Source organism: Daldinia childiae (assembly GCF_008694065.1).
Source record: "Daldinia childiae strain JS-1345 chromosome Unknown Scaffold4, whole genome shotgun sequence".
NCBI classification, from domain to species: Eukaryota; Fungi; Ascomycota; class Sordariomycetes; order Xylariales; family Hypoxylaceae; genus Daldinia; species Daldinia childiae.
Window position 1 is genome coordinate 2,913,515 of NW_022984645.1, and position 22,267 is coordinate 2,935,781.

Consider the following 22,267-nt stretch of genomic DNA (forward strand, 5'->3'; position numbering starts at 1 on the left):
TAATGAGGACTCCTAGGCTGGGATGTTACCTAGAAGAGATATCCGGCGAACTACAGGGCGACGGTTTACGGTAGAAGTCGATTGAGGAACAACACTGACACATTGCGATAGCGATGGGAGTTTGCGCGGCAAGACTCAAGCCAAACCCCTTTAATTAGTTAGTACTCTTTACTCCTGCACATGGATTTATATAAAGTCCACACAGGCATGGGGGACCTTCTCAACGTATAGTCGCTCCCGGTACGGCGGACTATTATGACATTAGTGCCAAAATCAAGAAAATAGGTCAGGGCTGTCCAAAAAGGGTAATATATCAAGTGCACAGTATACTATGCGGGGTATATACAAAATAGAATACAAAATTCTTATATTTATAGTAACTTTTCGAATATTACTGGCATAAATTAACATAAACTATTAATATTTCATTTCAAGTATATATAAAAATATAAAAATAGTCATATAATATTCCTGATTTATTTCGTAAAGATAATGTGTAGTATAAATATAAAAGGAGGTGTACGGGTGGTCATAAAGGGTATCACGTGCCGTATAAGATTTATTGGATATTGATATAACACGCTATACGATACGCCAGCCAAAAGATATATACATGCAACTTACATTGTTATTTTCGCATTAAATGAGGCTATAATATCATACTAATTATAATATTTGAAATAGTATATCGGTAAAGTTATCTGAATAGTTACGTGTAAGTGCTATCATTGAATTCCTGTATTTAGTATATATGAGGCTAAGGTAAAGGCGATATCTGATTGGCTAATCTTTGAGAATAGGAAAGACTATATGTACCATATAGCTGTCTTAATATCTTTACGAATTTTGGGTCAAATTGCATGCAACCTGGACAGTAATTTTTGTCCTTTTTCAATCAAAATATTGATAGTTTTTGAAAAATATTCGGATAGATATTCGTAAAGTTATTATAGTATAAGGTTAAAAGGGGTGTTAATTGTGTATACAGCGCATATTAATTGAGTTTACACTGTATTTTTGCTCTACTATTACCTTATTAGACATAGTGCCACCCATTTTCTTGATTTTGGCACTAATGTCATAATAGTCCACCGTACCCGGCATATCATCTTCGACATATAGAAAATTACACACGAGAATTATTATTATCGTTAACAATAGCAGCAACAGCATCATAAACATTAATAATACTAAAACAAATAGAATAATAACACCTACGTATCCCACAAAAACAGCTCCGATCCTCTAAGACTCCTTTTATTAGTTTAACTAAACTCTGCAGAAATGCCGCCTGACCGTCCCTATATAACGTATATAAACGAATTGAAATGGTCTCGATACATCATACGTATGTATCTATATATATATCGATGTATACCCTTTTGTATACATATACGTACCTAAAATTCTTTCCAGACAGCAAAAATTTCAGGGGTATGTAACTTACTAACTCTATCACCGTTGCAAATAGCAACATAACATCAACGGCGATGGCGGATTCATCAACATCTAGTAAGCGTGCCGCGCGTTCATCGTCAGCATCCGCGCGTCCCGACACACGAAGCTCTCGTCGGACGAAGTGTCGGAGAAGCGCAGCGGCCCAACCCTGCGCAGCGTCGGGGGCATGTGGAAACCGTTCGTGCGCCCGGTCCCGGTGATCATATGGTGGTGGTGCCCTTTGCTGCGCTGCGGGGGAGGCCGCAAGGGAGGTCGGAACATAGGCGGCTCGATGCTCTTCTCGATGGCGGGCGAGGCTGGCGGGTAGTAGTCGTTGGCGAAGCGCTGCGCGTTTAGGTATACTTGGTACTCGGGCAGCGGCGCGGGGGGCGGCTTGAGCGGAGGCGGCGACGGCGGGGTGTAGTGGACTTGTCCGGATTTGCGCCGCAGTGGCAGATGTTTCTCCATCGGTGATATGGGCGATATCAGCTGCGACTGCGACTGCGGCTGCGGCTTCGGTATCGGTATCGGATCTATGTAGTGTCGGATAGGCGGCGGCCATTTGCGCTCTGGGTCTTTGGGGGGTGGTGTTGGGGGGCGACGCACGGGGGTAGGTATTCTAGAGGATCTCTTACTTCTGGAAGATTTATCCCTGTCCCTGTTGTCTGTTTCGCGGCGATGGCGGTCACGCTTCGATACCGGCTCGGCTGTCTTTTTGGAGCGGCGAGGGATGTTAGTACTGGAGGTTTCTTTGGCGGGTGCGCGGGGTCTACGCTCGTTGCTTTTTGCCGGCTTGTCCCCCTTTCTCTCAGTTTTATGGGAGGATTTCTTGCTTGCGGATGCTTGATGTCTATGTTCGTCACGGTTTTTCGTCGAACTTCGCGGATGTGCTTCTGACTTATCCCGTTTCTGCTCAGGTTTCTGCTCGGGTCTACGGGGCGGTTTTTGCGTAGCAACGGGTGGCCTTGTTGATGATTGTACTGGACTGACCGGCCGCGCTTTTCCCGCTGCGCGGATGTAGGGGTCTCTCTGTGCGAGATTCTCCGGCTCGTAATACAGTCCCGGTATCCATACCCCTTGCTGCCCATGCCTATCTGACCTTTTACAGGACCTTTCGGCTGAATTCTCGCTTCTTTCGCGATATTCTCCGGGGCGGTATTGATACTCATCCCTCATATGCGGGTGACGGACCCTCAAGGCCCCATCACCAACCGAATTACTCCATAGCTGGTCATTCTTGACCGAGCAAGATGGGCAAAATGGTGTCAGCTCTCCATAGTGAGGGATGACACGCCCACAGTCTTTTTTTCTCTTAACACTGCCGTTGAGAAGACGCCCAAGGAACCCGTTTGCCTCGCTTTGTTGTTTATAGTATGTAGGGCAATGGATTAGGTTCCTGGAGACGTGGTGGCATTCGGAGTACTCCTGACTCCAGATTTGGCACATCGCGAATCGTATTAATCTGTCGATTGATTAAATCTGGTCCGTGTTTGGCTTAAGTATGACTTGTTCACAATGGTTCTTCGAGAACCTGCTCGTTGAGTGACAGAATAGAGGGCTCCTTAGCCGCGACAAAGCCCATTGTCTACGTTGTCTTAGTGGGCGTCCACCATACAATCTACTAGATGAATAGGGGCGTTACAAGACAAAGCTATAGAGCAGGAACAGATCTATGTTTTCTCATGAGACCACGTTGGCAAGGACATTCTCCCTATATAACAACTCTCCCATTGTCTATCCATATCTATTCATAATAACATTGTCCAGAACTACACGAGCTATATGGACAATGAATGACCTTGTTCAGAAGTCTTGGGAGCTATTTATTCATTATCTCGCAAGCCACCTTCTGGGATCATCAAACCTCGTTCACTTTGTAGTCAAAAAAGTGTACGCTTAATCAGTCAACTAATTATTCAATCAGACAAGCTATCAAGTAAAATGGGTCGTTTCAGCGCATCCACCGTCGCCAAAAAGATTAAGCGGACCTTTTCGTCACCATCGTTGAACAGGCTTGCAGCACGCCAAAAGGAGACCCCGGGGGCCTTTCCGCCTACAGAGCTAGACTACAGTCCCGATAGACCGGAAACGAGACGTTGCTGGACCGCACACCCCCAGCATCATGGAAAGTTCCGTGAGGATCTACCTGACGCCTACGACGCAGACGACGAACACGCAAACTCCATGGGAAATGCCCTTCGCGAAGAGTTTGAAGCACGCAGAGCGAACACCGCACCCGTTAAGCCCCCTTCTCCCACCAAGAAGAAGGAGAAGAAGAAGCCCTGGTTCGCCATAACCGACGAGGAGCTCCGCCAGGAGTACGAGCGGTGCCGGGCGAAGGCACCAAACGTCGGGCCGAACTTCCTCTGGTGTGACCGGCGGGACAGCCTGGACCAAAACGCGATCCTCGCGTCCATGGGCCTTAAGCGCGCCCAGACTTTCAACGTGTACCCCACGTGCTGTCCCAAGACCGGCAAGACAGTCGGCCACATCAAGAAGAACGAGAACATCGCCGTGCCCATCCACGCCGACGAGAGCGAAGCCCTAGCCCAAGGCAACGTAGTCGATCTGTCCACACCCCCCATGGCCGCCCTCCTTTCCAACGCCCTCCCCCCAGAGGACCCCATGCCCAAACTCACACTCCCTAGCCCCCCTGACTGGTTCCTAAAGCCGCGCCCTGCCCCATCTCCCCTCAGGAAGTACTGTAACGCCCTGCGCGAGGAAGTCAAGGAAGTAAGACCTAGCTCAAGCGACGACGCCTCGGTCTGCGATAAATCCGACTATAGCGATATCTTCCGGCCTCTAGAAGAAAGCATGCTTATTTAGCCCTGTCTGCCATATATAGCTCCACCAAACATGTTCATTAGGTAGTTTTCTAGAACTACTCATGGTTTAATGCATTGGATAAGTATCCAATGCTAGTATATATTTTGGTCAGCAATGGGTTAGCTAAACACTACGTTAACAGGGTTACATATACAAGCAAGGCTTAGGACCCAGGAGTTAGGTAGGACGTTTCCTTTGGTTGGTGTTTTATTTTTCCTTTCAGCCTTTTTTTTGCTTTATCTCTTAATAAAAGCTTTGTCTTTTATGGCTTTTATTGCTTGATGATAGCTTTTCAATCTCCGCTGGAAAACATGACATTAACTACTTCCTTACTCACGTTTTGATTTTGGGTTGTATTGCTTGTTAGAAAATAAGAAAAATACAAAAAAAGGTGGCAAATTTTACGACTCTTATTGAATGCATTGTGACCATCTCTAATGCTTATGGTGACATGATTGATACACAACGTGAAATTAGTTAGATTGCATCAAAACAATAATTCAGTTAACTTGGTTCATTGGGTAGGGTAGGTAAAATACACCAGCGCCATGCAAAGTAAAGTTGAAGTCCCAAAGGCGTGCCCTTATTATCGCACCATATCCCCCTTAACTGTCCTTACTACGTTACAACGGGTCGCCTGTTTTTTTCTCCACATCCCCTTCATCTTCTCATAACAATCAACCCCTACGACTGTTGTCGTGTGGTACGCTTGTTGACCTCAGCCTTAACGTTCTCAGCACCTGTCGCAACAGCTTCGGCCGCCTTGTCCTTAGCATCCTTAGCCTTCTCCTTAGCATCTGCGGCAGCCTTCTTAACAGGCTCCGGTGCGCTACCTCCAAGGAAGAGGAAGCTGACAATGGTACCAACGAGAGCAAGAATAGCAACAATGGCACTGGGAACCTCAGGCACGAACTTGATAGCCTGGATAGGGTCATTTGCGGCAATGGTGATAAATAGGTCGAGCTTCTCCTTGACATAAAGGACAGGGTCATCTAAGAACTTAAGGTCCGAGGGAGACTTAGGTGAGTCGTCAGCCTTAGGTTTCTCAGCCTCCTCGAGAGCCTTCTCAATAGCGACCTTCTTGAAGAAAGTCTCCTGAGCAAACTTGTCGGCATCAGCCTCAGAGTGTCCAATGTAGATGTTGTCAAAGAGGATGTCGTTCTGCATAGTCCAGAGTTCGAAACCAACCTATGACAATAAGTTAGCGGTGTATTCCATATGACAAACATCTTTAGTATTACTTACAGCACCAATAGGTTCAAAGTTAGCGGGGTTCTTGTCCTCGAAGTAGTTGGGGTTCTTGATCTTGCGAGGAGCCCAGACACCCTTGTAGGCAGGGTTGTCGATGTATGGCGCAGTCCACTTGCCCTTGTAGTCAGGGTTCTTCTTCAAGGGCTTGGTCCAGGGGCCACATCCGGAGGCGTCGGCGCACTTGGGGTTAGGAACAGTGGGGGGGATCCAGTCACCATCTTCCTCGTCATCCCAATCTTCAGGCTTCTGGGCCTCGGGGTCAGGAACGGTCAAGGGCTCATCCTCAAGCCAGTCTTCGGGCTTAGTAGCCTCCTCATCGACGATCTCGAATGGCGCATCCTCGTCCCAATCCTCAGGCTTCTTGGCATCAGGGTCGGGAATACGGGCCTCATCAACCCAGTCCTCAGGCTTTGAGTCATTGGGGTCGTCAATCTCTTTCTCGGGGTTAACGGCAGGAGAGAACTGGTCAAAGAGACTACCGTCTCGGACAATGTCACCACCCCGCTTAACAGTAAAGGTGTTGTTGGGGCGGACGACCAGAGTGTAGAGCTCGGTAGTCTTCTGGATGGTAGCGGGAGGGGCAGCAGACATGTGCTTCTCCTCGTACTCGCCAGTCTTAGGGTTCTTGTGATTGAAGATGAAGTGAACCTTGTTGGTGGCACCGCACTTGTCAGGACCGAACATGATGACGTACGGCGTGGTGTTGCTGAACTCGTCCTGGTGAAGAGACTTGGTGTCTCGAAGAAGTTTCAGGTAGGCACCACCGCATTCAAGACCCTCTGGAAGCCACAAAGTTAGAAAGTTGATACTTATAAACTTCGTCAAGATTAAATTAACTTACTCTGGAGCTTGACCTCATATTGGACAACTAGTTCCTTACCCTTAGGGTCGATCTTCTTGGGGAACTTAGCGGAGATGGCGTGGTGAGCGGCGACGTTCTTGACAACAAGACCCTTATCACCCTCGACACCCTTAAACTTGTAAGGCTCCTCAACCGCCCACTCGCCAACGTAGGCCCATTCCTCTTCCTGACCCTTGGTCTCCTTCTTGGCGTGGGAAGGCTTCCACCGTGACTCCCAGTCATCAGTGAACTGCTCTAGGAAGGGAGCTTTGATGGTGGTAGGCTGGAAGTAAAAAAAGAGTATTAGCTAAGTTGCAACAGAAAGAATAACAAAGCTACCAATTGAGCAAAAGAGGTAACAATTAATTATAGGAGATAACTCACAGTGAAGGTTGGAACTTCGACGGCAACAGAAGTCGACGACTCGGTATTTTCAACCTTGGATGCATCGTCGGCATAAGTGCCGGTAGCCAGCAAGGCCGCGGCGATAGCAGAGTTTAACTTCATAATGAAAAGCTAGCAATGCTAGGTTGCTTTACTTTACTTTGCTTGTCTTGTCTCTCTGGATCTCTTCTGTCTAGCACAGAGATGGAGATAGATTGAGAATGACGTTGAGAAAGAACTCCCAGAGCTCAACGAAGAAAGAAAAGATGGACTCAGGAAGAAGCAATTGCAGAAGCTCTTCGTGAACTTTTAATTATTGGCGGCGGACCTTCCATGCAAACGTGGCCTAAAGACAGTACGTACCTTTTCGGTTGCCTGGTTCCGTGCTCTGATTGGCTAGACTCTCGGGATCGAAAATATACTTTAGTACATGAGATTGCGGGGGATACTTATGGAATCTTTGGGAAACAGCTTCTGTGATCATAGCTTTAATAGCCTCTGTACGGATCTGTACTGATACCTCAATGTATCTTTTACGATAGTGAAGTATTACATGTAGTTAATCAATCTATAAAGATAACACCATTTATGTGCGTTAAAAAATGAAAATCATACCATTCACATCTATTAACAACAGAATATATATACATTCTCTAATGCGCACTACAATTGATAAGATTGTTAGTCTGTCCATAATGGGAAGAGCGGTGAAATCTGTCAACAAGATAATATCACTTATTAAATGGTGCGACGTAGGACCATTAATATTATCGGGTTTGTACTAAACTTCATTCACTATCACAGAGATAGCATCAAACCCGGCAAACCTATTTGGTGAATGGGACTTAATGCTACATACCTCTGTAGTAAATTTTATTTTCTTATAAAGCCGAGGTGCCAAAAGGCTAGCTAATCATTTTTATTCAATTAGCTTCCGAGATGCACATGTCTATAGATCCATTGATACTACCTCATAAGATAGTGGAAGTTGATCTAGGTATCCAATATCCAAGTGTACAGATATACAGGTACTTGATAGGTTAAGTACCTAATGTTAGGTTGTAGTTACTCAGCTACCTATGTACATATTAGTATAGCAACTATTAGGTCCTTACGCCCCAAGCTTGCGTGATCTACACCACAAACTACCCTAGCAAAGTGGGGAATAGAATTTAGGATTTGTGCCGTGATACTCGACTTTAGCCTCATCCAACTTTATTTGCTAATAAGTAAACTGTACTCTTTTTTCCTCCGCCAATTTTTAAAGTACCGAACTTACCACGCTTTGTCACATTCTCTTCCTCCAAGAGGCCAACCTGGCCTAATCTTATTCATCTCTCATAGTATAGCCAGCCTTCCGGTATACCGGATTCCCCCCTAAAGGAGACCAAAGTGAAAATGGGTGACGACCATTACATAACATCAGAAGATTCTGATCACCCGGCAAACCTCATCCCTTCCCTATGCGCCAAGTTTTGGACCTTGGGTTGGGTTACGGGAACGGGAGGAGGATGTTCTATTCGCAACGAGTAAGACCTCACTCTTCTCTTTGCATTGATTCGGTTTGGTTTGGTTTGGTTTGATATAAATCCAATGTGGCCTCGCTCATATTCACCTGTTCCTATCCTCTATTACAGCGGTACAAAATAAATAGAAACATGTTGTCTCATACCTCAATGTTCCAGTGATCTAGTATATATCGCACCTTCAGGCGTTCAGAAGGAGCTTATGAAGAACACTGATATCTACGTGCTCGCGCTATCCAAGCAGACGGACCTCAAGAACCGCGTCTACCTGCGGGCTCCGCCGTGCGGTCGGCCCTCGCAATGCACACCGCTGTTCCTCGCAGCCTTCACCAAGCGGGGAGCCGGCTGCTGTATCCACACCCATTCCCACTGGGCCGTGCTCGTCACCCTGCTCCTTGAGGCTCGGGGCCCCGGCAAGGATAAGCTGTTCGAGATCAACAACATCGAGCAGATCAAGGGCTTCGGCAAGGGCTTCCAGAAACAGGGTAACCTAGGCTACCACGACACCCTACGCATCCCCGTCATCGAGAACACGGCCCACGAGGAAGATCTCACTGAGTTCTTGGAAGAGGCTATGGATCAACACCCGGACACCTATGCGGTCCTGGTACGGAGACATGGCGTCTACGTCTGGGGCGATAATGTCCACAAGGCGAAGACCATGTGTGAAAGGTGGGTTTTACTCCATTTAAACCCAAACGTCGATCAACTGACCCAGATGTCATCATAGTCTCGATTATCTCTTCCAGCTGGCGGTGGAAATGAAGCAACTAGGCATCCCATGGCTAAGCGATGTTCCCGTAACAGTGCCAACTTCGAAACGGTAAAAGATGCATACTATTCCAACTTCAGACGAAAACATTATCACGTAAAAACTAAGAGCATAGAAAGGGAAAAGGTAAATGATGAATGGTCGTCAACTTTAGGTGGTTCATTATTCGCGTTCTATATAACGTGACTACATCTGCAATTAGTATCGACGTGCCAAATCCAATATTAAAGATTTTCCGTTGATACATCTACTCCTTTTCGCCTTGGTATTCAGATTCTCATCCAACATTGGCAGCATTATAATATACTCGGCCGATCCCATTATTATCCATAGCATTTTTAAATTTCAGCTTATAAGTACAGATAGCTCTCACGCTTATAGAGCGAGGAAAGCAGCTAGGAAGGAGAAGAGCCCGATGCCGGAGCCGACGGGGGAGAAGAGCATGTCAGCGCCACCGGCGGAGGTCGAGGTTGAAGCGGGTGAGTCAGATGAGTCAGATGAGTCGGCAGCGTCAGTTGAGGCGGGAGCGACGGTGGTAGAGAATGATGTGACAAAAGTCGAGCCGTCAGAGGTGACGGTAGACTCAACCTGAGTGACCTTAGGGGTAGCGCTGGTGGTGCCACTGCCACTGCCAGTGGTGGCGCTGGGGAGACCAGTCGAGGTGTAGTAGTACTTGGCAATGCAGCCGCTTACGCAGTCGGCATAGGCCTGGTTGTCGGCAGCAGAACCCTTGCCCTGGGGGCATTGGGCTACACACTCGGTGGTCTGGTTGACGGCTGTGTTGTCGGGGCTGGGCACAGAAATGCACTTGGCCTTGCAGTTGACATCGTCGTCGGAGCCTATTCGTGTACTAGTTAGTTACTGATCTCAGGCATTTTGTTTACTCGAGTAGGTTTATACTTACAGGCCGCGAGGCAATCGAGAAGGGCAGATTGCGCGGAGCTCTGAGCAGGGTCGATGCTAACGGTGGCAGAGGGAACCGAGCCAGTTGAGCCAGTGGCACCAGTGGTAGCCGACTCGCCGGCAGACTCAGCTGAGGAGAGGACGGAAGAGACGACCGAAAGGACAGCGGACGTGACATCGGAGGCGGCAGCTGTGGCAGAGGACTCGGCAGCCGAGATAACATCAGTGATGGTGTTGGTTTCGGACTGGGCACTCGCGACAGTGGCGAGGAGGCCGGCGGCTACTACAGAGAAACGCATCTTGAAGGATATTTGTACAACTCGCGTGTAAAATAATTAGGTATTATTAAGGTGATTATTTGTACGGAGAAGAGAGCAGAGCGAATGTAGACGAAGCCGTTGAGCTAAGTTAGGATCTCTTGTAGACGAGCGAGTGACGAAGTCTTATATAAGACACAGATCGGACGGGGCAAGACAAGAACGAGAACCAAAACAAAGGAGACAGTGGATGATCGACTATTTAATAAGGAAATGAATCAGAGACTTGGTCTCTCCATAGCGCGCCCCTGGGGAAGCCTGCTAGCAGTCATGGACTGGACCAGGGCTAGGTAGGGCCTCGTCCATCAGAACGAAGCGCTAAGACGCCTCCATTTCTCGTCATTGAGCTGTCCAATTTTTCGTGTCGGCCTCGCGCGTTACAATGCATGACCGTTCAAAGCCATCCAATCTAAGACTAGCATGGCTTTGGCTGCCATGGTTGGTGGGCCGGATCCAAGCCGAGCCAGGGGTTTGCAGCTAAATTACAATTAAAATACGACCTTCTTTTTCATGCTACATCACCAAAGACTTGTCACAGCCTCGACGGAAATCCTGATTGTAATGCTGGTTTTGAATCAGCTAAATGGATATTTCGTAACTAGATCGGGGGTTTTTTTGTTATGTTAAGACAAGGAGTATGAAGTATGAGACGGAGGCGGTCGATAATGGGTATAAGAGCCCGAACCGAGGTGTATTTACTACATATGTATTATTTATTGTTATGTATACCTGTACATATGTAGCTATATTGTAGTTGTGTAGGTACGTATATACATATATACCGTATGTTTGTCTCCAAGACATGGGAAGTTTAGCAGGTTACTAGTTTCTGGTATGATCAGGGGCGATCTGACCATCTCTGTTCGCCGTGTGGGGAAGAAAAAGAAGGAAACGCTGGTAAGAAAATCAAGGATTGACTAACATCGTACCAAATTCATCATATTGCTGTGTGATAACTATTGATATTTCGAGCACCGATAATTTTATAATTTCACCTGACAAGTAAGTCTACGTGGTAGTGGCAAGAAGATCTAGCATATTAGATCTCGACTTTATTTTACGGACAAATCGCATCGGTTGCTCTGTTGTCATTTCTAGATTCCAGTCGTATATTATTATCTATCATGCTCATGTTCATGTTGTACTTATTGGCAACATATGTAAAGAATGTATAGACTCGGCCGTCACCAGAGTAACACATTTGTCTACCTATCCTAGCCTAACTAAACAAGCTAAACAAGTGTCTCTCGTCTTATTAGAATATTCCACAGTTTTCTATCCAAGAGTTGTTCGACCCGCCCTCGCAGTCTTGAAAAAAAATTGCAACAAACCCTGCAAGCATTACAACATCACAGCGCCGGTTACCCACTTTCGCATAGCGCAGTACGCTGCTATTTAAAGCAGCACAGCACGTCCCGGAGCGCGCTGTCCAACAACAGCCTAGACCCGAGTGGGACAGTCTTGTCTGTCTGTCTGTCTCAAAGCCGTGCACATACAGCGAGCTTTTTCGAACGTCGGAGTAGAGACGGGGTGGCTGTGCTCGCCCGTTTGCCATTCAGAGCCCCTAGAGAATACGAGGTGCAGTACATCCCGACGCAAGCTCCAAAGCTGACGTCGTCAAATCGAATTCCACGGCGTCGCGTACAATACGTACAACTAACAAAGACCATGTGGCAAACACCTGGAAAGGCTCCCGTGCAGCGGTGAATTACAAAGAACAATTAGGCCGTTGTCCCAGCGTCAGAAGCTTGTTGGTTGACTTACAGCATACATCTACATATACATAGCATCTGGGTAGGTTATGCTTAAATGTCCTGGCCTTCTGATCGTAAACGCGGTAGAAGTGAAAGATCTCGGCTGCAGGCCAAGACCTACCCCAACTCAAAGGGGTAGCGGCTTTGGTTATCTTAGGTAATAAGGTAATAAAGTGAACTGACCTGATCTTGTAGTATCTAAGCATTAATATACACTGTAGAGAGTTCGCCCTGTCATCTTCCATTAATAGCTTGCCATTAGCCTATCCTATCCCCAACGTCGAATTTTCTTATGCAAGTATGATCTTACGGTATTCTAAATGAGAATTCTCAACATTGAAGTTCGAGCACAGTCAAAAATGGGTGTCAAACAACTACTTAAGAGAGTTGTATTACTTGAAATCAACTCCTGAGGCAACTATGGGTACTACTATAAGCAATGGTACTACTATCCTTCCGATCTCATGATCAACTCCTAACCCGTATCTGTTCAGCCATGTTCAACCATGTTCAGCCATTATGTACCTAATTCTTGGTGAATATTATTCCTCGATTCGGTTGTAATTCAATTTAGCTACAGCCTCGTATTCCCGAGGGAAGTTTGCCGCGATATGGTGCTCGCTTATACTCAAACAGGCGTAGTATAATACCCCTACAATGACGCCGCAGCTTCTTTTCCGCGTCTAGTATTTGCTATGTCAATTACGAGCTCTTATTAAGGGAAAGATTAACATGGGATATAGAATCAATCGATGTTTCAGTGCTATGTTCCCATGGGGTCGGGGTCACAAGGTTCGCATCGGCTAAAGCAGTTAAGCAAGGCATCCCTATCAACGTCACTACTCCTAATGCCCCCGCAGTGGTTTGTGCGATTTTCTACTCGACTTTGTGATACAACAGAATCACATCGGAATTAATGTACGTGAAATGAGCCATTTTCATTTATCTGCGGTATTTAACGCAAAGTCAGACGCGAAATCAGTATCTGGCCGGCCTCGAAATACATCTCGACTCTATGGCATGGTCCATGGCCATCTCTTGTGTGAGAAGGTCGTCATTAGCTTAGAGATCCGAATGCATTCTCTCTAAATCCGTAAAGGAGAAAAGTCAAAGATACCGCCGACGCGCAAGCTTCATCAATCATAAAGCAGTCTCCCAAAAATCCGTAAGACGGCCGCATGGAGCCGGAAAGGCTACCATAAGATGCGAGTCGACCTCTTCGTGTAAGTCGACTTATAGTGACTCCTCAATCTTCTTCAGGCACTCCGGGAACTCTTTCCAGTCGTACATGATGACATTGGCTTTGCACTGCTCGGTCAAGAGCTTGGCCATCTCCTCCATCTTCTCCTTACCCTCTTCGATACCGTAGACACCGACGTAGCCAATCAGAGGGATACCCGCACGCATGGCAGCGGTAGCGCCGCTCTTGCTGTCCTCGACAGTAACGCACTCCTCATTCTTGACACCTAGCTGCTTGCAGGCGTAGTTGTAGATAGCAGGGTCAGGCTTGCTAGAAGGAGGGTTCAGGCTAGTAGCAGCGCTGTAGACGTGCTCGTCAGTGAAGTAGTGGTCAATACCGACCTTCTTCAGACTAGCAACGACACGGGGCTTGGCTGAAGTGCTGACAACAGACATGGGGTACCCTGCTTGCTTGAGCGCCTCAAGCTGCTCAGGTGCGCCGGGGCAGGGCTGGCACTTCTCGCTCAGCTTTGCAGTCACGGCACCAAGCTCGCGGTCGACATATGCATCTACCTCCTCGGGTGTCATAGTGAAGCCATGCTTCTTCTGCAAGCCATTGAGCATACCACGGAAATTGTGGCCGACGAAGTCCTCTAGCAGCTGTTCGACAGTGTAGCGCTCAGGTCTGCCCCACTTCTCTAAGACCTCGTTGGTCAAGTCGGTGCAAGCCTCAAAGGCCAAACGCTCCGACAGACAAAGCGTGTTGTCGCAGTCGAGCAGGACGTACTTGACCTATAACTCATGTGTTAGATAAAATTAAACATCTAAAAAAATTGAAAACACAAAGAAATATGAAAATGGAGTAAACAAAAATAACCACTTACACGAGGCATGTTGGATGATGCAAGGATGGCTGAATGAGTCGTGCTGGTGCTTGATCGGGTGGATTTAGAGATAGAAAGTAGTTGATCTTATTGTAGATGACGAACTACTGCGATGGTTACGTAGATTTCAAGATCACTGCGGGGAGCTTCCTTCTTACATTGCGGGGTTTTTTTTCGCGGACCTGCACGACACCATAGTACCTGCCTCACGCATAACTAAAACAGCTAAGGTAGGAACTAATAGTCTTAACTTCAGTACAGTATCCGTGGTTAAACGGGCAAGCACGGGGTAAATTAGCAGTAGGACCGATGAGTAGCACCGATAGGAGGGAAGTTACTATCTTAGGTGTTACCGTCGTGAATCATATGTTAATACCTTTTTAGTGCATAATAGCTAATTTTTACATATTTTACATATTCTGTATCCACTTAGATGCCAACGTAAGGTACCACCCTTACGTATTGTACATGTGTAGTTGCCTTCTTGGCAAAGCTACCTAACTTTGTATGGTAACCCATTGAATTGGCCATTCAATTTAGACATCACCAGTTTCGTGAAAAGCTACCTGATCACCACCTACCCGGACTCCCGAAAATATGACTTGGATTTCCAAATTAGTAACGGCTTTCGGGCTATTACTTCTAGCAGATTCGTAAGGACACCTATCTCTCTAAAGTAGGAGAATATTATAGCTTACAACAGCTTCCGTTTTTAGGTGTTACTCTGCTTACGAACATTCTGTTCTACAAACGCATCGAGCCGCATCGCTCTCTTCCTTGACTACATCACACAGCGGTGCAACTGCGACGCTACCGATCGATATAACCATTGAAACTATCGTCGCAACATTTATTGTCTGTCTGGGCATGGTGTTGGGGACGTCTAACTTGAGGCCCATCCAATGGCGTGTTTGGGCAGGGAAGATTGAGCGAGAAGGCGAGGCAGGATTTTTAAACAGCAGCGGAGAGGTAGAGAAAGACTATGTTGGGAATCCATTCCGGCTATTAGAGAGTCGTCCAGGATTTGTCGATATTCGGAAGCAGAGGAACGAGTTTGCTGAATGGGTCAAAAACAAATAGACTCGAAGTCGAGCGATGTGTATAGAGGCCATCCGGAGATGCCGGTACCAGGCCAGACTCGCTATTCTCATGATTTTATAGAGTAAACATATGGGAGACGTGCTCGAAGCTACTAGGGTACTGCGCTATGTTCCGCAGCTCGTTTAAAGCAAGACGAAATATAATTATCCTACACACATACCACCGACACCAGTGGACTTATTGAAGGAATAGAACGAAGCCGAGTGGGGATGATGTTACCTCTATTGCTCTTGGGCGTGTCTTTGGAAATCACGGTAAACATCTTCCGCAAGAAGGTAGCACCTTCCATGTTCCTCCTAAACTCAAGTATGAGACTGCTCCTTCTATAACGAGGAGCAATACTAGAATCGAAGATTTTTCTAGCCAGAAGCGCTAGTTATCTAATCCATCTAATCCACATACCAGCCGTCTCCCTCATCTCCTATTACATATGTATAAAATACCTATAATATATCCCATGTAAAGTGCCATCCTCTGAGAAACCAAAACCACAATATGCCGCGCAGTCAAAGATATCAGACCCCATCTAGGGTATCATCAGAGCAATCAATTCATACTAATCTCTTCAGCCAGTCTAGCTCATTATTCGTTCCATCAGCTATAAACAATCGTGTCTTCTCAACCCCTAATCAGGTACAGAATCATGCCGCTCCTGCATATCTCAGCTCGTCAAATAGGAGTTCGTCAAGGGGGAACTTAAGTCGTGTAGGCTCAAGGGCTACAATACGTCCCTATCTGTCTTCCCCTAATCTCCCACAGCATCCTCAAAGACAAAGGTTATCCTTACGCCCACCATCTAGTCAGATCTCAGCAAATAATTCCAGTCGTCTTGAAGGTGATGATGACTCGCACGTCGACCATGTGCTATCTAACGAAGATGCAGACGCATTAAGGGAAATCATCCTAGCAATTGATATGAAAGACAATGGCAACCTTGGTTGTGCTTATTACATTGCAATTGATGAAACCTTGTTCCTCCTTGAAGACGTAGCTATGTCAGGAATAGACCTAGTTGAGACACTTCTTTTTCACGTCAACCCTACTACCGTGCTTATATCCTCCAGGGCCCCAGAGAAATTAGCAGACTATCTTGAGAGGAGGGCACAGGGGGTTGACGGGAATCGAGGCAAGCTAAAGTTTTGATATAAACGCGTCAAGCATTGCTAACGAGTCGTATAGATAACTTGCAGAGTGCATATATCCTAAGAAATCTTAACTCTGCCGACTTCCGTTATGATGTTGGGAAGGGAAAACTGTTGGCACTAAATCTTGAAACGCCAGGCCGCCAGAGCGTGGTTTTCACGTCTGTCGTTGATGACATCGTGGATGAGGCCGATGATATTGGCGGGCACGAAAGCTCAAGGCAAGGTCGCCTGATGCGCCTTGGGACTTCGATAAACCTTGATAGCCGACTAACGGTTAGATATTGCCATCTATTTATGTTATGTCGTATTTCTAACGAGTGGCAGATTGGTTGTGCTGGTGCAGTGCTTGGAGACCTTCAGAGAAGGAGAACCGTAAATTACTTACCAAACGACCCTGATGCCCTAATAGCATTCAGAATCAGATCGGTCGAGATGTTCGCTTTATTTGACTCCATGTTTGTCAACGCTGATACTCTGGTGTCCCTTCAGATTCTACAGTCTGAGTATCATCCAAACAGCCATCTAAGAGGTCCCAGTAATTCAGGGGCCAAAGAGAGTTTATCCGTCTACGGGCTCTTTCAACATCTGGCCCGTACACCCCAGGGAAAATTGAAGCTCCGCCAGATCTTTCTACGGCCAAGCACTAACATTGATTTGATCCACGCCCGCCAGAAGACGATATCTTTCCTGCTGCGACCAGGGAATACCGAGGCCCTCGTACAGCTAAGCAACGAGCTCAAAAAAGTCAAGAATATGAAGTCAGTGGTAGCCCTTCTTGAAAAGGGAGTCGACATACCCGGGCGTAAAATTTCCATAGCGAATAATGTCTGGGCTTCGCTGCAACGATTCGCAGCCTATAGCTTACAGATTGGAGAATCGCTTCGGACCCTACCGGGTTCAGAGAATATTGAAATTATTAGAAAGGTAAGACATGGTAAATTTCTATATTTAGCACAGAGTCTTAAAGTATTACTAGGTGATCAGTGTCATTCAGCCGCTTGCCCTTCGCCAAGTAGGCGAGCTCATCAGTCAAACCATTGATTTCGACCAGTCAATGGAACGCGGGAAGACAGCCGTCAAACAAGGCGTGGATGCCGATCTAGACGAATTGAAGCGAAGTTATGATGGAATGGAACATTTCTTAACCAACGTCATCGCAAAACTACGAAGCGAGTTGCCAGAATGGGCAAGAAAGTACATACAAAACTGTATATTCTTTCCGCAACTAGGTTTCTTAACGGTAGTGTCACTTAATCCCGAGACAGGAAAGGGTAACTACAACGGTGAAGGTGTAGATGATGTATGGGAGCGTATGTTTGTAGCCGAGGGTTGCGTATATTATAAGAATCGGCAGATGAAGGAGATGGATGAGCATTTTGGAGATGCATACTGTATGATTATTGGTAAGCTCCTTTTTTATATACGCCACATTACTTAGTTGACATACTGATATTCTATAGATCGGGAGATTGAGATTATTCACGAGCTCGCTGTGAAGGTTTTGGCGCAACGAGAAGCCATTATTGCAGCGTCTGATGTTCTCGGCGAACTCGACAGCCTGTTCGCGCTGGCGATTGGTTGCGGGCAGTACAACTGGATTGCACCTAAAATGACTACTCAAAATATCATACACATTGAAGGGGGCCGCCATCCTTTACAGGAGCTTGTGGTCCCATCATTCATTGCCAATGACTGTTTCCTCGCTGGTGGGCCAGGTGAACAAAACGACGAAGGAGAAGATGCGAGCGCTGCAGAGCTTGAGCGGAACTCTATAGAACATCCCAGCACCTTGGTCCTGACAGGACCGAACCACTCTGGGAAGAGCATATATCTAAAACAGGCCGCTCTCATTGTCTATCTGGCACATATTGGCTGTTTCGTCCCAGCTGAACGAGCTCAGATCGGAATCACGGATCGTATTCTTACACGTATCGCTACACGTGAAAGTGTGGCGAAGAATGAAAGCGCATTTTCTATTGACCTACGTCAAGTTGCCTTTGCAATGAATTTTGCAACACGCAGGAGTCTCGTGTTAATAGATGAGTTCGGCAAAGGTACAAATAGCCTAGACGGTGCTGGTTTAGTCACAGCGGTACTAGACCATTTTACTTCTCTCGGTCCCGAACGACCCAAGGTTTTAGCCGCCACGCACTTCCACGAGATCTTCGAGGGCCAATTCTTAGTAGAGACCCCAGAGCTAGCCTTTGCGCACATGGAAATTCGAGTTGACTTCGATGCTCCAACTACGGAGGATCAAGTCACGCATCTCTTCCAGCTAGCTCCAGGCCGAAGCATCTCCAGCTTTGGCAGTCGGTGCGCGGCGATGAATGGGATTGATGAGGCTGTGGTTCAGAGAGCCGAGTCGATTATGTTGATGATTGTTAATAATGAAGATCTTGAGGTCGTGTGTACTAGATTATCGGATTCAGAGATGCAGAAGCTCGAGGAGGCTGAAGCTGTTGCGCGAGCTTTCCTTGAGCAGGATATTAAAGCGCCGCCTGGTGGTGGCGGTGGGAAGAAAGGAAAGGGCATCGATGGGCGGTATAGAGGGATCCTTGAGCATGTATTGTTGGGCGATGAGTCGACTTCGGGTTCGAATCTGGGGGTTAGTTGACGAAATATAGCGGGAGGCACAGGCGGATGTCTTCGGATTCATCGTAACAAGTAATCATGGCTATGGGCATCTCAAGCTACCTCATAGTTAAAATAAAATAAAAGATAATATTGCTTTCCTTAACCTAAGCACAGGCGTGTTGTATAATGTGCTCAAGACCTTGTCCCCTTACCTTCAGAGGCTCCAAAGACAATAATCTGATACGACAATCCACTTTATTGCCAATTAGACCCTAGGATAAGAATAGGGGAAACCCCTTTTCCAATGTCCAGTGGGCGAGAATCAAGTATCATGACCAAATCGTCTAGAACTGCCATATGACATCACAACACTGCTTTAAGGGGCTCTTTGCCGTACCTGCTAGCCAAAGCAAATCTATCTATCAGATCTCAAATCGAACACTATAAACTTGTTAATACGAATATATCACGAGCAACACCACACTAACGAACGATTTCTCATAATCGAGCTTCTGTTTTTAATTATCTCCACTATCAATATCAACATCAAAATCAACAACCGAGGCAGCACCTCCGCATCAGGGTATCTCCACCGCACGAACCGCAAGCAGATCGCTCTTCTCCCCCCCGCCAGACAAACCAACTAACTGCGCTCAAGTCTGCTTGTCTGCCCGTTTGTCTGTTACGGAAATGTCTTGCGAGACTACCAGCTGGCCAGCCCGGCACAGCAAAAACATTTATCTATGGTAGTCCATTGCCGCTTTTTCTTCTAGGGTATTATTATACATTGACGCAATACGTACACTTGGAATGGAAAAAAATCAACATCGTGTTTGGGCGGCCCCTATGCCAGTAAGAGCCGCTGCTAGACTGGCTAGCTGGCTGACGATTACCAGCCGAAAGCCATAGTGGCACCGACGGCTAGGACAGCAGCGAGAAGAGAGGCTTGGCTGCTGGAGGCGGAGCCTTCTTCCGTAGAGTCGCCAGAGGGAGCGCTGCCGGGTGTACCGTTGGAGCCCTGAGCACTTGAATCCTCGTCGTCTGAGCTGGAGCTAGAGGCAGAGCTGGAAGAGCTGCCGGTGGGGGTACTGGCGGCGGCGCTAGAAGTAAGCGTGGTGGCAGCGACTAGGAGAGACTCGGAAGCGGTGGGAGCCGGGCCAGCAACAGCAGTGGTATCAGACAAAACGACGCTGGAGGCGGAGCCCTTGGTAGCGCTGCCAGTAGGTGCCGGGCCTGAGGTAGACGAGCTAGGACCGTCGATCTTGTTGGGCGAGCCAACACTCATGATGACCGAGGGCTTCGCGGTAGACGATCCACTAGTAGAGGTAGGCTTCTCGTCAGAGGAAGAAGAATCGGAGTCAGAGCCAGAGCTAGAACCCGTATCGAAGCCAGCCTTGCCCTCAGCGGCCTGGAGGGCGGACTTGGGGATGTCGCAGTTGGACTGAATGGGGCCGGTCAAGTCCGCGAGAGTGGTGTCGGACGAGCACCACTGGTTCATGCATACTACGACGTCGGACAAAAAGCTGCCGCTAACCTTCTTGCACATGCAGTCCACGTCGGTGGGAGGGCAGCCATTCTGTCGGACACAGCTCGTGATGCAGGTCGGGAACGCGGCCTGCACGAGGGAGGAGCCGAAGAGGGCGGCGTATAGGAGAGTTGCGGTTTGCTGCTTTGCTAACATTTTGCCGGATTGATAAATGAATGGATAAGATATAGTATGTACTTCGTAGAGAGTGGTATTATTAGAAATAGGGTTCTTCTAGAAAACGAATGTTTGCGCGCTGAAAATGAATGAATGCTATCAGGCCTGTCTGATGTGATAAGTGACAACTAAAGAGCGCGAAGCTGAAGAAATAGGGACAGCGACGTGAAGTTTGACAGCGCGGGATTTCACGTCATATTGTATGGTAAATGGGCTCGGCATCGCTGCCGAGCCTAAAAAGAGATTACCGGGATCCCAGTGTTTGCTGGTGAAGGTATGAAACATCGCAAACTAGGATTATCGGCGTGCCAGACGATAATCTCTGTCGGTTTTGGGGGCAGCCTTTAGGCGATCTTTAATTACTCGGCCCGCTTGCGAGCCAATGCAAGGGACTCGAACGTCACAAGCTGCCCTTTTTTACTGTATTGCCAAGCCCTACTAGACGGGGCACCGTCTACGGTTGGTCAGGATGAATGGCTAGCTGTGCCATAAGCGGATCATCTAGAGAAGATCTCTGGGGTAATCTTCATTTTACTTTTTAAAGGGGTTGATAGGAGGGAGAAAAAAGTGTCATTCAGGGGATTTCTGGTAATGCATACAAATTTCGTCGGCAGAAGCGTTCTTGTGAGGGTTGAAAGATTTCCTCGCCCCTTCTGCGCTGGTTACGAAGCCGCAGCTTTCGTAGAATGATATCGCATCGCCGTTTGACGTATACACGACGAGGCTCAGCTCGAGGCGTTTGCCATGCTGCTTAGAATAAGCGAGCGCCTCTTCTATTGCAGTCTCGGCTAGGATTTTGGCGAGACCTTGGCGTCGAGCCTCTGGCAGCGTATAAACGCCGCTGATCTGGAAATATACAGATGAGGCCTCACCGTGATTCTGGCAATGATGATCGCTACCATCTCTCATTTCGGAACTGACTTGGAACGGATTGCTAGCCGGGTCTGGGTTCGGCATTGGTCCAATTAATGACGTAGCGGATAGAACCTTTCTATCATGCAGGCGCACGGCCACGAAGGTCTTTACAAGAGGGTTATTAATGCGGCTGAGCCAGTCGACATTACTAAAGTTGATTTCTCTATTGTAAGTCGAGCCGAAGACTATTCGTATAAGTGGCCAGCCAGGCCCGCATAGTCAGTAAATCATATCAGTTATCATGTTGTGTCAACCTCGGGGGGCACCAACACGTATGACAGAATCATTTGTCGGTGAACCTTACCGTCAGGATCTTGTTCCAACGCAGCCAGCCTGAAGGGCTTATAATAGTCCAAGTAGAAGCGAGAGCCTTCTTCGTCAGGCGATATAAGCTCAATGCGCCATTCTGTGAGACCGGACATGTTGGTTCGAGACAAATGTTCAAGATGCAGCCGCGCTTATGATAAAAAAGGATAATGATTGGACTCGGATGTGCTAATGGATACCGGTAGGCGGGTTTGTCATAGCCACCCGGTTTGCTTCCGCGCTTCATTATAGATCATTAAAGAGAGTTTTAGAAAGTTAAGATACATACGAACTTTCTAGGTTAGGACGTTGAACTTTGTATTAAGCAAATGTGAGTCATTATTTTATATATGGGAGCTGCACTCTAATCGTAACTACTATATCTTAACGTCTTAATAAGAAAATGGCTTACCTAGGTAGCTTATTATTCGTAGTTGCTCAAATAATGCT

General features: G+C 47.1%; 10 protein-coding genes across 10 annotated transcripts; 4 read left to right on the top strand and 6 right to left on the bottom strand.

Annotated features, from left to right (window-relative positions):
- Positions 1–1,509: 1,509 nt before the first annotated feature.
- GL218_05077 (uncharacterized protein) lies at positions 1,510–2,606 on the bottom strand (the record flags this gene model as incomplete). Its single annotated transcript, XM_033581714.1, has 2 exons — positions 1,510–2,368; positions 2,428–2,606. 2 exons carry the CDS (start codon positions 2,604–2,606, stop codon positions 1,510–1,512), a joined length of 1,038 nt encoding a protein of 345 aa, XP_033435703.1.
- A 772-nt stretch (positions 2,607–3,378) lies between these two features.
- On the top strand, positions 3,379–4,263 carry GL218_05078 (uncharacterized protein; the record flags this gene model as incomplete). Its single annotated transcript, XM_033581715.1, has 1 exon — positions 3,379–4,263. One exon carries the CDS (start codon positions 3,379–3,381, stop codon positions 4,261–4,263), a length of 885 nt encoding a protein of 294 aa, XP_033435710.1.
- Positions 4,264–4,947: 684 nt separating this feature from the next.
- Positions 4,948–6,862, bottom strand: GL218_05079 (Calnexin like protein; the record flags this gene model as incomplete). Its single annotated transcript, XM_033581716.1, has 4 exons — positions 4,948–5,451; positions 5,509–6,293; positions 6,356–6,638; positions 6,740–6,862. 4 exons carry the CDS (start codon positions 6,860–6,862, stop codon positions 4,948–4,950), a joined length of 1,695 nt encoding a protein of 564 aa, XP_033435711.1.
- A 1,275-nt stretch (positions 6,863–8,137) lies between these two features.
- Positions 8,138–9,092, top strand: GL218_05080 (Methylthioribulose-1-phosphate dehydratase; the record flags this gene model as incomplete). The annotated part of the gene is made up of 3 exons (XM_033581717.1): positions 8,138–8,268; positions 8,425–8,937; positions 8,996–9,092. 3 exons carry the CDS (start codon positions 8,138–8,140, stop codon positions 9,090–9,092), a joined length of 741 nt encoding a protein of 246 aa, XP_033435156.1.
- A 320-nt stretch (positions 9,093–9,412) lies between these two features.
- On the bottom strand, positions 9,413–10,239 carry GL218_05081 (uncharacterized protein; the record flags this gene model as incomplete). Its single annotated transcript, XM_033581718.1, has 2 exons — positions 9,413–9,876; positions 9,942–10,239. 2 exons carry the CDS (start codon positions 10,237–10,239, stop codon positions 9,413–9,415), a joined length of 762 nt encoding a protein of 253 aa, XP_033435155.1.
- Positions 10,240–13,244: 3,005 nt separating this feature from the next.
- Positions 13,245–14,083, bottom strand: GL218_05082 (6-phosphogluconate phosphatase; the record flags this gene model as incomplete). The annotated part of the gene is made up of 2 exons (XM_033581719.1): positions 13,245–13,982; positions 14,075–14,083. The coding sequence occupies 2 exons, from the start codon at positions 14,081–14,083 to the stop codon at positions 13,245–13,247; spliced, it is 747 nt and encodes a 248-aa protein (XP_033435154.1).
- Positions 14,084–14,671: 588 nt separating this feature from the next.
- Positions 14,672–15,154, top strand: GL218_05083 (putative transmembrane protein 32 protein; the record flags this gene model as incomplete). Its single annotated transcript, XM_033581720.1, has 2 exons — positions 14,672–14,727; positions 14,791–15,154. 2 exons carry the CDS (start codon positions 14,672–14,674, stop codon positions 15,152–15,154), a joined length of 420 nt encoding a protein of 139 aa, XP_033435153.1.
- A 1,598-nt stretch (positions 15,155–16,752) lies between these two features.
- Positions 16,753–18,934, top strand: GL218_05084 (MutS protein like protein 5; the record flags this gene model as incomplete). The annotated part of the gene is made up of 3 exons (XM_033581721.1): positions 16,753–17,244; positions 17,297–17,723; positions 17,781–18,934. 3 exons carry the CDS (start codon positions 16,753–16,755, stop codon positions 18,932–18,934), a joined length of 2,073 nt encoding a protein of 690 aa, XP_033435152.1.
- An 849-nt stretch (positions 18,935–19,783) lies between these two features.
- GL218_05085 (uncharacterized protein) lies at positions 19,784–20,575 on the bottom strand (the record flags this gene model as incomplete). Its single annotated transcript, XM_033581722.1, has 1 exon — positions 19,784–20,575. The coding sequence occupies one exon, from the start codon at positions 20,573–20,575 to the stop codon at positions 19,784–19,786; it is 792 nt and encodes a 263-aa protein (XP_033435151.1).
- Positions 20,576–21,166: 591 nt separating this feature from the next.
- GL218_05086 (putative acetyltransferase protein) lies at positions 21,167–21,933 on the bottom strand (the record flags this gene model as incomplete). The annotated part of the gene is made up of 2 exons (XM_033581723.1): positions 21,167–21,696; positions 21,816–21,933. The coding sequence occupies 2 exons, from the start codon at positions 21,931–21,933 to the stop codon at positions 21,167–21,169; spliced, it is 648 nt and encodes a 215-aa protein (XP_033435287.1).
- Positions 21,934–22,267: the final 334 nt, after the last annotated feature.